The 14,955-nt window shown below is 31.8% G+C and overlaps 1 protein-coding gene across 2 annotated transcripts; it reads left to right on the plus strand.

The window, feature by feature from the left end:
• The first annotated feature begins 7,775 nt into the window (after window positions 1-7,775).
• LOC108326264 (zinc finger CCCH domain-containing protein 30) lies at window positions 7,776-11,793 on the plus strand. Of its 2 annotated transcripts, none has more exons than XM_052874269.1 (2): window positions 7,776-7,996; window positions 9,073-11,793. In XM_052874269.1, exon 2 carries the CDS (start codon window positions 9,176-9,178, stop codon window positions 11,279-11,281), a length of 2,106 nt encoding a protein of 701 aa, XP_052730229.1. In that variant the 5' UTR covers window positions 7,776-7,996; window positions 9,073-9,175; the 3' UTR covers window positions 11,282-11,793. The 2 variants fall into 2 exon arrangements, with proteins under 2 accessions (XP_052730229.1, XP_052730230.1); XM_052874270.1 differs by having other exon boundaries at window positions 9,166-11,793.
• The last annotated feature ends 3,162 nt before the right edge of the window (window positions 11,794-14,955 follow it).

Raw genomic sequence — 14,955 nt, forward strand, 5'->3', positions numbered from 1 at the left:
AGTGAAAATAAAAGAAAATGAGATAGAAAGGTGGAAAGAAGAAATAATTGAAGAGTGAAAAAGATAAAGAGAATTATTAATATTTCTTCTCTAATTCTTTGTTTGTGAAGATTTTCCTTTGAAGGAAGTAAATGTTGAGATTCTAAAAAAAAACCATGCAACTATGGAGAGAAGAATATATTGGGTTACAATATCTTTGAACCTTCTTATTTTAATTGATGTTTGTCGTGATTTTATAAAAGAAGATTGTGAATTGCATTCCTTTTGTAAGAATAATATTATTTTAAATGGTGATGTCAAGTGAATAATAATATCACATGGACTTGAATGATCATGATAAATTTTCCTCTAAGTATGTTGTTGATTGTGGAAAAAGATTATTTCTATAGTTATGAAAAGAATATGTTGAAAGATGTTACATTTATCATGCCTAAATCTTATTGCATGATTCTTTGATTAGTGGAAGTAAATGAAAGTGATGAATAAACACTTATTTTTATGATAGCTGGATTGAGCAAAAGATGGATAAATACAGAGTTTCTATGTTTGGCATGAAATGATATTAAATGCTAACTATCTTACTTAATAATGAAATTTGTGATTAATCATTTCATTTGTTGATATTTCATAGGTTCTATAAGCTTGTATTTGATCCCGAAAAATGATATATATATATATATATATATATATATATATATATATATATATATATATATATATTTGCTTTTGAAGAGATTTAAATCTCAATATAAATAACTTTTTTTCAGATTACTTTAAATTTATACATATCCAAATTATGTTTGTGCGTTGGGTTAACGTTAATAGATAATAAAGACTCAAATTTAAGATAAAGATCAAGAAATTAAGTAAATTATTGATATAAACACATATATTTAAATATATTTTATCTTGATAACAGTATATATATATATATAATTTTACATGATAAATTTTACTCATTAAATTGTTTACACGATTTTTTTTGGCAATATTGTTTAAGATACTCGTCGTAATTTAATTAACATTAACGTGTTAACACTAATACGTAAAATTATCTACAAATATTATTTTTTTAAAATCATCATACCAATATAATGAAGGTATGAAGTCCACTAATACGTTGTTTTATTTTATTTTAATTTCTTTTAAGAATAGTTTAAGATATTATATGAAAAAATAATAGTTGAAAATAAAAAATGTAATTAGAAATTATTTTATACATAAAAATGATATAAACTAAATAATACACTGTCAACTACATAAAATTCAATTAAATGTCTATAAAAATTTCACGAGTTTATATTGACTTACTTTATTTTGCATCATAGATAACTTTAAAAGATTAGAGAGATTCGTGAAGTTGTTAAAATGTTTGTAGGATATGTTATTAACTCTTTAAGAACAAAAACTTGTGATGTATTTTTTTGTTATGAGTTTGGTCTAACCATTTCATAATTATTTATGATTTATTAATAATACTTTTATATGATGATAAAGTAGAACTTCAATATAAAGTAGTGTAAAATAGTTGTTGAAACATTTCTATGTATAAGTGTTAAATGTAAAACTTTAAGGGTGACAAAATTACTATATACAAAAACTCTATAATTGCAAAAAATGACATAAAAGAGTATTGGTTCTTAGAGTAATCTCAATCTCTTAATTTTTCTAAGCAAGACTTTTAGCTTAATAACTTTTTTCTTCTATTTCTTCTTTATTGCTTATATTTAAGTTCTCAAGTTGTTGTTTACGTCTATGATTTCTTGTCTTTTATTCATACATTTATATAAGTTCTCAAATTGTTGCTTACTTCTATGATTTCTTGTCTTTTCTTCTTATATTTAACTTTTGTTTCTTCCTATATTTTTTTTGTTTGTTATTTGACTTTTACGGAAATGGTTTTCTAGGTCTTAATTACATTTTTTTTTCTAATTTCCAATTCTAATATTACTTTATTTGATTAAGTTGTCTATCTTTTATTAACTCCACTTTCCAAATTTATTATATAGAATGGTACATAAATGTTTATTTTAAAAAAAAAAAAATCAAACATTGTGGGTAAAAGCAAGTATAAAAGTAGTGTTATTATAATTAATTTTTTTAGGTAAATTCTAATAAACTTAATAAAATATTTTATTTGTCTTTTTATCCATTCAAATTGAAAATAATTTAAAGTTACTAATTAAAATAAAAAGAGCCTATAAACTTATTTATTTGTTTAATTGAATAATATTGAGTTTAACTATTTATTCACACCAAAGTTCATAAACACATATTATTGAGTTTCTCAAACAAGGTAAGCCAATTAGTAATTTTGGTAACTTCAATGTCATTTCATTTAGGCAGCTAAAAGGTTAATTAAACCCCCCTTCTTTGTTCATGAAGACATCTTAATTTATTAACCGATTATAGTTTTTAACATCTAAGTTAACGATTATTAATTATAAGTCGACTTCTTTTTAATTAAAATAACAATGAGACCGATTTTTTTTTTAAATAATACAACCTATTTAATAATATATAAATTAATTAAGAATTTCTATACTGTTAGATATAATAAATGAATATAAATTATGTATGGATTCTAAGGTAAACCATGTATTAAGTGGTGCACAGTATCACTACAGTAGATATACTTTTTAGTACGAAGGAACAAGAATCTATGAATAAAATGGAAGTAATTCTTTTGGTATGAATTAATTGAATTACAATAAACTTTAAATTTAAAAGTGATTCAATAAAACTGAAATAAATTTAGAAAGCATTTCAATGAAATTAAATTAAATTAACTTATGTAGTAACTTAAATAAATTAAACTATCTTAAATATTTTCAATTTCATATGCATTATTTTAATTATTATCAATGTATATTATATTTTAAAGATTATTTTTCAATTTTAAAAGTGTTTAATTGAATTTAGTTCAATTAATATGTAACATCACATTTTAATAGTATAAAACTACTAAAATAAGAGTTACAAAGAAGATAACTAAAAAGGAAAACTACATATTTCATAAGAAGAAGATTTCACACCTAAAGAACAAAAACTATCTATGTTGTTGTTTCACACTCAACCTCGAATTGAAACAACGAGAAAGATGTTCTCCATAAGCTCACACCATTTAAGGTGATCGTTGAAAAAAAAACACAAACAAACAAAGACAAAAACAAGGATAAACTAATGATAAAAAGAGTTATACATACTTTAATATAAATCATAAAACATGCAAATCTAAAAACAAGTCAATTAAACAAACACAGTTTGACACACATTTCTAATGCTATGCCTGACCATAGAGTTGTTAATTTGACTCATGACCCGGGACTAGCCCTAACCCACTCTTGAAAAAGTCTCCTCTTAAGAAGCCCCTCAAATGGGGGCCAAAAAAAAACCCCAACCCCAAAGTCCTCTCTCAAGGGGGTTAGGGTCAGGGTTAAGGTGGGTTTAGCCCCACTAAAAAAATGTTGGAAACTAAACTTCAACATTCTCATTCTAATTATTAAAAGTACTAATTATATTCATGTAATTGATTTCTTATTTCAAATTATTAAATAAAACTAATTAATTATAGTATAATAGAATATTTAATATTCAAAATAACCACTTTTTTAAATAATTAAAAACAATTACAAACCACACACTTAATTTTATACAACTAAATAGTATTACAAATTTATTTTACTAAAATATTATAAAAATGCTTTATTTTGTTGTCAATTTTAATACAATTATGTCTTATATTGCAGACACCAATTATTAAAAAATTATATATAATTAGTAATATCAAAATAACCCCAAGAGATAATAACATATTAAATTGATTTAATATTTTCACCGCTTTTACAGTTCTTAAAAAGAATCATTGTTTTGTTTCCTCAACTTCTAAAATATCACTCAATCTATTTATAATATAATTAAAAGTACTAAATTTTATATTCATGTAATTGATTTCTTATTTCAAATTATTAAATAAAACTAATTAATTATAGTATAATAGAATATTTAACATTCAAAATAACCACTTTTTTAAATAATTAAAAACAATTACAAACCACACACTTAATTTTATACAACTAAATAATATTACAAATTTATTTTACTAAAATATTATAAAAATGCTTTATTTTGTTGTCAATTTTAATACAATTATGTCTTATATTGCAGACACCAATTATTAGAAAATTATATATAATTAGTAATATCAAAATAACCCCAAGAGATAATAACATATTAAATTGATTTAATATTTGCACTGCTTTTACTGTTTTTAAAAAGAATCACTGCTTTGTTTCCTCAACTTCTAAAATATCACTCAATCTATTTATAATTATTTAAAATTAAAAATAATTCAAAAATTTATTATCTAAAATTTTTGGATCAAAAATAGTATTAATATTTATGTGTAAATTAAACTTATGTTTTATTTTGTTTTTTTCTCTCTGATAATCTTTTCTCAAAATCATCAGAAGATATATTATAATTTTGTAACTATTTTTGTAACAAATTAGGAGTTAATTATATTTTTTTTATTCAAAATGAACATTTTTTCTAAAAAAACCCCATGAGTTGGTCCTAATCCACAAGGCTTTTGAAGATATTTTGGTCCTGTGGGCTTTTTCTACGAGGGGCTTTTTGACCATGTGGATTTTTCTGGCCCCACGTAGGTTAGGACCAAACCATGTAAGGGGGGCCAAATTGACGGGTCTACCTGACCATTCGGATACATATACTAGTGTCGAACTATTGAGGAAACATGCACATGTGTGGTGAAACAACATACTTCAAAATTTCCAATATACTTCCTAATTTTCACACAAGGTTAGTCCATCAAACACTTATGGTTAATCTGACTCGAGGCTAAGTACCACCTACTACTCCTTACCACATAACTGTCCCACTCTAGTTGAGATCAAATAACTATTGGAGTTAGAAAACATTCCCCTATTTCAAAGCTCCTACACCAAAGTTTTACACAACAAAAAACATAAGGGTCTTACCCTTGGAACCCCTTTTTACATGCTTAAAAAATCATATCAGAGAAAAAATACACAAAACATATCATCATATATCATATGCATAATCATATACATAATCATATAGATAATCTTGTTTCTAATGCATATTATAAACCAATTCATACTTCACAATAAGTATTATAAACTAATCATTCAAACAATCACATATATTGAACACATCTTAAGAAGTATATAAAAACTTAGTTGAAAGTTCTAATATTTTTGTTCAACCACCAGATCGACTTGCTTAGCTAAAAGTGCATGCCAACCCACTCGCTTAGCCACCATGACTTGCCTTGTGAATACAAAAACAATTAGTTATGCTTGCTCAACGACTATACTTCCTCATCTAGATATAGTTCTATGTGCTCAGCGGTTACACTCACTAAGCAAGACTACATAATTCTGCAGAATACCAATTATGCAAAATTTACACCCTTCAACTTCTCATGACCTGTCTTATGCACTTTTTCCAACTTCTACCACTTCTAGATGAAATTCTAAGCTACAAAGGACCTAACCAAAAGTATATAAACCAACCTAAAAGGTTTTAAACTATTCTACCACAAAAATTTTACTTAAAAACCACTAAAACCTCCTTTTATAGACTCAAATTCGATTCCAATGATTTTAACTCTTAAATAACCAAGCTAGGGTCTTTAACAAGTTATAATTGACTTTACAACATACTCCAAAACCTCCATTTTGACACAGAACCTATATTTTAAACTTTTACTAGTCTAGATCTCCAAAATGAACTTAACAACCTTCTAAACTCGACTTATTGAATACTCACACCTCATACGACAAATTATTATCAAATAACAACCCAACAAGTCTTATTGATCACAAAATACCATATGTGACTCAATTTTACTCTTTCAACTCCTAATTCAAAATCTCACCTATGAACACCTTCAGTTTTTACTAAAAAGACCTATTGCTCCACCTAATCTTTACTTCTCAATAATTTAGCAACATTTAACACCACCAACATCCAATAACACATAAAATTCATAATTAAAGCAAATCCAAACAACATCATATTTCATAAATATTATTCACAACCTTAAACATCCAAAGATTGATTAGAATTATTCCATTACCATTAGTACTAAAACTAATATTTATCTTTCAACCAAATCAACATAATTTACTACCAATTCATAAATCATACATTTCACAATAAAATAGAAACAAAGAAAGGTCGCTAGCTTCCCTTACCTTAAAAGAAAACTATCACAGTTCTAGATAGCTCACAAACCTCGCTTCTAGCTCAAGGAATTCTAAAAACACCTGCATAACACAAAAATGTGATCGAAGAGGATCCTTAAAACCTTTGATAAATAAGGAACTAGGTAAAGGGACCATACTACACATGCAATGAGAAATCGCTATGCATGATCTCAAATTAAAGCGAAAGAAAAAAGGAGTCGAAATTTACTTACTCTAAACTAAAAATTGATTAGTAAAGAATGGAGGATTCATCGTCATGATTTCTTAGGCACTTCCTGATAGTTAAACAAACGATTCAGGAGTTAGATAACTTAGAGAAAAGGTAGAGAAACTTAAGGAACGAAATTTTAGAGAAATGATTTATTTTTTAGATAGTAAAACATGGTATAAACTTTTGTTTATATCATAAAACTTTTATTATTAAAATAAAAACACCTATCTACTTTAAATACTTAAATTTCTAGGTTATCACACAATCTTATTTAAAAGTAATTTAATTTTTAAAAAATTAAATTAATGTAATAACTTTATATTAACAAATATTTATTTTAAAATCCATTTTCAAATTTCATTAAATGTAACTCTGCTTAGTTTTTAAAAGTTAAATTCATACAACAATTCGATATCATTTTTAAAAAGTTAATTCAATTTAATACTAATTTGGTTTTCTTAAAATATTTTAAACCGACCTTATTTCTCTATTTATTGTCTTCCAACACAACTAGTAATATTGATTAACATTTCTTTCGATTATATCTATGATCTCTTTTCCCACATCAACTCACCCCAAACATGATCTTTTATGTTTTCATATTCTTCCTTAAACATGTATTTTCTTTCTCATCATGCTTAACAATCCTAAAACAACTCTTTATCATTTTATCAAGAATTTTACCTAAGATCATTATCAAATAACAATTCAATTCAAAATTAAAATTATGAAAATCCAAATACTAAATACAACACATTTCAAACAAATCAAATCACCTTATTATATCAAAATACTCAGTAAGCAACACTACTAGTGACAGTATGCAAGAATCAGCATGACAACAATGCAAATTAGATAGTTGTTTAACAAATGTAATAAGTTGATATACTTGACTCGACCTAAATTTGGTGTTAGACCTAATTGGTAAACAGATATCCAAACATGCTATTAATAGAAGATTCACCTCAATCAACAACAACTGAAATATAACTCCTAGGAAAAGGAAAGGTGTAAAAACACATACACAAAAGAAAAGTACACATCCATCCCCAAAATTTGAAGAGAATGACGATCGTACCCTTGATGCAGTGACAAGGCATGATGTGATTGGCAAATAAAGAAAGGCACAAAGGTGAGGTGCAGTGCAAGAATAATGAACCCGTAACTCTCCAGTGCGCTTAGCCTTTTCCCCTTTTCTTTTTTCCTTCTCTCTTTTTATTGGTTTGGCGATTTTATCCGAACAAAAACAATTACGTGGGAATTAATTAATTAAAATAATAAGTCTTTTTTATTTTTATTTTTACTTTTATTTTATTTTCTATTCAAAGGGCATAGGAAATGGAGAGAGAAGAAGAAGAAGAAGCTCTCTTCTGGCTCCTCTTTTCTCGCGATCGTTTTCTCTGTCAAACTATTTTCCTCTCCAAGTCCCAGTTTTTCTCGGAATCCAAACACCCTTTTGCTGAATCTCGCTTCTGCTGAGATCTGCCTTCTCTCTCGCTCATGGGTTTCTCCTCTGGACTCAACATAACTGGTAAGATTCACTTCCATCAGAGTTCAGATCACTGTTCAAGTTTCCTTCTTTTTTTCCATCTTTTGTGTTTTTGCTGCTTTGATTGTACGAGACCAAAAAAACTGTTTTCACTTCAATTGTGTTGCCGTTCTGTGCGATTTTGTTCCTTTTCACTTTCCTTGGACCTGCTTTTTTTATTTTTGTTTATTTTTTAGATGATGATCGTAATTGCTGTAATGCAAATTTTGGGTCGGTGTTTTCATTTCTTCTAATATAATTCTTTTTTAACAGACCGTATGTGTTTTTAGGAGACGATCTTTGGTACCCTATTTGTAGCAAAGGTCTTTTTTGAAGTACGGATTCTTAACCACTGGGTAAACTAGAATAACCCGTGTGAGTTGAACTAGTAGTTGAGTTTCATAACTTGTTAGATAGTGATTTTATGTTTGTTTTTCACAAATAAAAAGGGGTGGCGGAGGTATCTTTAAAAGTTGTCTTTTTGTTTGATCATGAGTTTGTTTTCTCCTTAATGGGTGCTTGAGGTCAGCGCATACCTTGCTGGTTCAATTGCTGCCTGTTTTTGACTGTGTTTTAGATGACATAATCTGGACTTTAATTTTTGTTGTATCTCTCTTGCCATGTGCTAGAAAGTGAAGATCCCTTAAGGACTTAATCTTGTTTGGAATGATGTTCTTTTGAGGGGCTTATGAATATCTGGTTTTTTCTTATAGCGGATTCAATGTTGAGTGAGGTTCACTGGGTCGATCACTGTTCGATTTACATGACCTTTGTTTAATAAATGGGTTTGTCTTGACTCTAAATTATGTCCTTTGATATATTTAGTTTCTTTCTTGTATTGGGTGTGTCTTAAAATTGGAAAACCATTGGCATTTCCTTTCTTCCAATTTAGAAGTTTAATTTGATACATAGTTACCCATGGAAACTTCATCTGTTTGGAGGTTCAGTAACTTAACTTTTTGGCATGAGGGTTTATGTATGCAGTTTGGTGCTTAGTTATTTTGCTGTTAATTTCAAATAATTTAGCAGTTGATCTTTAAAGTTTAACTTCAACAAAGTTGTGTTTGTTTTTTCCACAGGTAAGCCTGCTGTCGATGAAAGCATTTGGAGAGGTTAAAGTCAGTGCTGTTACTAACTCTGTTTGCTAATTTTGTAACTGCATCTCAACCCAGAAGCCACATAATGAACCACTTGACCATTGAGACAGAGGATTCTTTTGCAAGCTTGCTTGAGCTTGCTGCTAACAATGATGTTGAAGGTTTTAAACGAATGATTGAGAGGGATCCTTCCTGTGTAGACGAGGTAGGACTATGGTACAGTCGGCAGAAGGGATCTAGGCGGATGGTCAATGAGCTCAGAACCCCATTGATGGTTGCTGCTACTTACGGGAGCATTGATATTTTGGATCTGATTCTCTCACTTTCTGGTTATGATATTAATAAACCTTGTGGTCTTGACAAAAGCACTGCTCTTCACTGTGCCGCATCAGGCGGTGCTGAAAATGCTGTTGATGTTGTTATATTGCTTCTAGCAGCCGGGGCTGATCCAAACTCTGTTGATGGAAATGGTCATCGTCCAGTTGATGTCATTGTTGTTCCTCCCAAGCATGAAACTGTTAGAAACAGTCTTGAAGCACTTCTTCAAACTGATGACTCCATTGCAGTGTGTAATCTCAGGGTGATCACAGCCCCATCAAATGCATATTCTCCACCATTGTCAACTTCACCAGAGAATGGCTCTCCTTCTGCACCAGATTTCCATATGAAGTCAAAGTTAAATGATGGCTTTGTTTCTTCTGCATCAGAGAAGAAAGAATATCCCGTTGATCCATCCCTTCCTGACATAAAAAATAGCATATATTCAACAGATGAATTCCGGATGTATTCTTTCAAAGTTCGACCTTGTTCACGTGCTTATTCACATGATTGGACAGAATGCCCTTTTGTTCATCCTGGGGAGAATGCTCGGAGAAGGGACCCAAGAAAGTACCACTACAGCTGTGTCCCTTGTCCTGATTTTCGGAAGGGTGCTTGCCGACGTGGAGATATGTGTGAATATGCTCATGGAGTTTTTGAGTGTTGGCTGCATCCAGCACAGTATCGTACTCGTCTTTGCAAAGATGGGACAAGTTGCTCCAGAAGAGTTTGCTTTTTTGCTCACACTGCTGAGGAGCTTCGGCCATTATATGTTTCAACTGGTTCTGCTGTACCATCTCCTCGTTCAAGCACATCTTCTGCTATGGAATTTGCTGCAGCTATGAACATGTTACCTGGCTCTCCTTCCTCAATGTCTGTCATGTCTCCTTCACCGTTCACCCCACCCATGTCACCCTCTGCCAATGGCATGTCACACTCTTCCGTTGGCTGGCCTCAGCCAAATGTCCCCGCCTTGCATCTTCCAGGAAGCAATCTTCATTCCAGTCGATTGAGATCTTCATTCAATGCCAGAGATATTCCTATGGATGAGTTTGACATGTTGCCTGAGTACGATGCTCAGCAGCAGCAACAGCTCCTTAATGAGTTCTCTTGCCTCTCTAAACAGCCTAATGCCATGAACCGCTCCGGCCGCATTAAAACACTGACCCCTTCAAATCTTGATGATCTATTTTCTTCTGAGAGTTCATCACCTCGGTTTGCTGATCCAGCATTGGCTTCGGCTGTTTTTTCTCCAACACATAAATCAGCTATTCTTAATCAATTTCAGCAGCAGCAAAGCTTGCTGTCGCCTGTGAACACAAATTTTTCTTCTAAAAATGTTGAGAATCCTTTATTGCAGGCTGCCTCATTTGGGGTTCAAACATCAGGTAGGATGTCTCCTCGGAATGTGGAACCTATTTCTCCAATGAGCTCTCGGATTTCTGTGCTAGCTCAACGTGAGAAGCAGCAACAATTCCGGAGTCTTAGCTCCAGGGAACTTGGCTCCAACTCTGCTACTGTTGCTGCAGCTGCTGCTGGGTCCCCAGTGAATTCTTGGTCAAAATGGGGACCCTCGAATGGTACATTGGATTGGGCTGTCAATGCTGATGAGTTAAGGAAACATCGTAGATCATCTTCGTTTGAGCATGGGAATAATAGTGAGGAGCCTGATTTCTCATGGGTGCAGTCACTTGTTAAAGAATCTCCAACTGAGATTAAGGAGAACTCAACTGCAACTGTCTCAAGTGGTGCAGCAGCTGGATCCTCCAGTGAGGTATCAAATATGAGCACACAAATGGACTCTGTTGATCATGCTGTGTTAGGAGCATGGCTTGAACAAATGCAGCTCGATCTTGTGGCTCAGCAAAATTAAATAAGTTTTTCTGATCCCGAGATAGTCGTCAACCAGAAAAGTTTCACTTAAGATTAGAATGTTTTTATTTTAATTTTTGTTGTGCCGATGGAAGAAGATAATAGTAACTATGAAAGGAAGCAGAAGAGGAAATTTCAAATGTAGTGTTACATGAGTAGCTTAGGAAGCTCACAAAACTACTGGGTAGTATTAATGCAACTGCTCCCAGTTTTCGCTTGCCCATAGAGTGAAATTTTAGCTTCACATTCCAGTCCCTCCAGGAGTAAATGTTCTGTTTTTCTTCCTTTTTCATTTTGGGGTAGAAAATTACAAGGGTCATTGGAGTTATAATTTCCTTGAGACTCCTTTTTGGTCCAGTTTTGGGGATGAAAATACAGGATGTTGGATATGATATTTTTCATGTAATTTGAAATAAATAATAGTGGATATGCTAGGTAGTGGGTAAGTCAGGGATATTGGAAGGTTGATACTTGGGTTATGTAACATTCAATTAAAGTTTGTTGCTGTATTAATCCTAATGCCTTTGTTTTTTTTTTTTTTTCTTTTTTGCTTTTGTTTTCTTATTCCATGTTGATCCAGTACGTGAACTGTTCTGAATTTCTAAACATCCATGGATTTTTAATGTGCACAGGTTTCAATTATATGTTTGCTTGGATTCTCCCTTTCAGAGTTTCGATATCGGCAGACATTTATATGCCCTATAATCTTGTGGCGGTATAAATATTGAGACTGGTTCAACCCTTTTGAACTGCAATGATAATTTTACATTCAGTACACAAGGTTTTACATTTTAGCTATAAGTTAGATGGTCCGTCATAACACAAGTTTTGTGGAATTAGCAAATAACACAAGTTCAGTAACTTACGCTATTACAGGCCCATGATGTTTCATGTGACAGCTACAAATGTGGTCATGTTTATGCCTGATCAAGTTGGAAATGATCTTACGCAGATATCCAAATCAATGGCAATAACTTGGTATTTTTATGATGGAACAATAGCCAAAAAGTTAAGAGGTAAAGTGCCCTTTAATCTCAACATATCCCAAAGGAATTAAGTAACTAGCTTCACAACCGCATGATCTCCTTTTGGCAATTTTTTTTGCCTTGATCATCTTGATGATTTGTTCTCCCATTTATTCCTCCTTTTGCAAAAGGAATTAGAATGCTATCAGCATGCACGCATGACCAAGTGTTCTCTTTTCAGTAAGATTTTTATACTCGTCTGACAAAACGTGTTTGTAGCTTTAACACAGTCATAGTCACAACTCAGACCAAAGTTGTCTTTAGTTGATAAGGAAATAGAAAAAGAATTTACACATGCGATTTTTCATTATTTTTTACCCCTTGTGAATCTCTCTTTTTCTATCAGCATTTTCAGATGTCAACATTGCTTTAGTTTGCTGTGATGGTAACCATTCATTTTAGTTACAGGGTTACGATTCTCTTTTCTGTGTAGTTGTTTCTCACATATGTATTGTGCGAATTGTATCTACTTAGTATTCTTATTTATTGCAAAACAATAAAAAAACTATAACCATAAACTTCTGAACTCAATGTAAACAAAAGAAACTAATGTCAAACTAATTAAGTTAATTAAAATTAAATAATTTTACTTACTTTTAAAAAATGTTTCTGATTATAACTTGGTATCAATATTTGAAAACTACGTGTATTTACATTTTAAATTTAATAATTCAAATACAATCTAACGATTATATTTAAGTAGTCACTTTTAATAATAATAATTATTATTATAATTCTTATATACTAGTGAGAAAAATAAAAAAATAATTATAAAATCTTATAATAAACTATTTAATATGAAAATAGCATATATCATGTGAGAAAGTCATATTATAAGTAATCACGTGACCATTTAAACAAAATATAATCTTAAACATAAAAATGATTGTATGATCTAAATTTTCATTTTCATATCAGAAAAAAATTAGCGTGTTTAGTTTTTTTTGTTGTTGTTTCGGTTGAAGGGGTTCGAGGTCGATAGTCTTCTCGACTTTGCTCCTTTGGTCACTCGTTGTAATCCTTCGATCGTCCAGTTCTAAATGGGGTAGATGTGCAGAAACACTCTGACGCTCAAGTCAGACATGTCTCAAGAAGGTCTAGGTGTGATTATGGAAAAGATGATTTTACCTGGTCATTAACCTCATACTTATAGGCTTTGCCGTCATCAAGCCCATTAATTTCCCATTAATACAGTATATTCTTGAGTAATATAACCTATCAATCACTCATAAATAGCGTATATTCGCATTTAATATAATTATCAAGCCTAATAATTAGCCATTAATACCTCCCAACTTATCTGCTGGTGTTAATGTCACTTGGTCGTTCAGTTGATTCAAACAATAACCGCTTGGTTGCATGTACAGGGTAACAATTAACTTCTGCGAAAGATGACCGGTACACCCTCCCAACCTATCTACTGGTGTTAATGTCACTCGACCTTTCGGTTGATTCAAACAATAACTGCTCGGCTGCATGCATAGGGTAACAGTTAACTTCTGCGAAGGATGACTGGTGCACCCTGTATAGTACATAAGCCCCCCAAGCCCCAAGCAACTAAAGACGGTTGCGAAGGGGTTTTGTATAGTTTGATCGGTTTAGAAATGACGAGAAAGAATTACTGTCAAAAGGGACTATAGGTGAAGTGACCATGGATCAAGGAACACATGGAGTAGTGGGATGTGTGACGGTTGAATTCGAAGAGTCAGGCCTCTCCAGTCGTCTGATTTGATTGTAATGAATGGTTGAGCTTCGTTACTGAAACCGCTTTTTCAGGCTATAAATGGGGGAGGGGACTGTTGTCGTTCTCACGTCTGTCACCGAGCGGCGTGGGCCACTAAGTTTAAGGTGAATTCATTTTAGAACCACCGAGCAGTGTGGGCCACTAAAGTTTAAGGTGAATTCGTTTTAGAATCACCGAGCTGGGTGGGCCACTAAAGTTTAAGGTGAATTCATTTTAGAACCACTGAGCGACATGGGCCACTAAAGTTTAAGGTGAATTCGTTTTGGAACCACCGAGCGGCGTGAGCCACTAAAATTTAAGGTGAATTCGTTTTAGAACCACTGAGCGGCGTGGGCTACTAAAATTTAAGGTGAATTCGTTTTAGAACCACCAAGCGGCGTGGGCCACTAAAGTTTAAGGTGAATTCATTTTAGAACCACTGAGCGGCGTGGGCCACTAATTTAAAGCTGCCGAGTAGTGTACTACAAGAGTCCTGAATCAATATATAAAATACTGAAATAAAATTTAAGGTGGGACGTATTCCAAGTGTTGGGTACAACTTGCCACTCGGGTGCTCCAAGCGATACACTCCATTGTTGAGATTTTCTTTTAGGCTTAATACCTCTTTTGGTCCCAAGAAAGAGGGGAAATGTTCAAATTCGTCCTACCTTTTTTAAAAAGTTAAAAAGGATCACAACTTGTGAGAAAACTGTTCAAGTTAATCCTTTTTGGTTATGGCGTAAAATTTTTAACGGTGCAGCTACCACCCTGGACAAAACATAACGACATGTTTAGTTATGTCATTGCGTGGCAGTGTGAGGTTAAATGATGTGTAAAATTTAAATTTAAAAAAAAAATATTTTGACAGAAGGTAGGGGCTGCTTGTTCTACGCTGAAGAGATGCATATGTTGATGTTGTGATGAAGA

Source organism: Vigna angularis, chromosome 3 (genome assembly GCF_016808095.1).
Source record: "Vigna angularis cultivar LongXiaoDou No.4 chromosome 3, ASM1680809v1, whole genome shotgun sequence".
Classification (NCBI taxonomy): domain Eukaryota; kingdom Viridiplantae; phylum Streptophyta; class Magnoliopsida; order Fabales; family Fabaceae; genus Vigna; species Vigna angularis.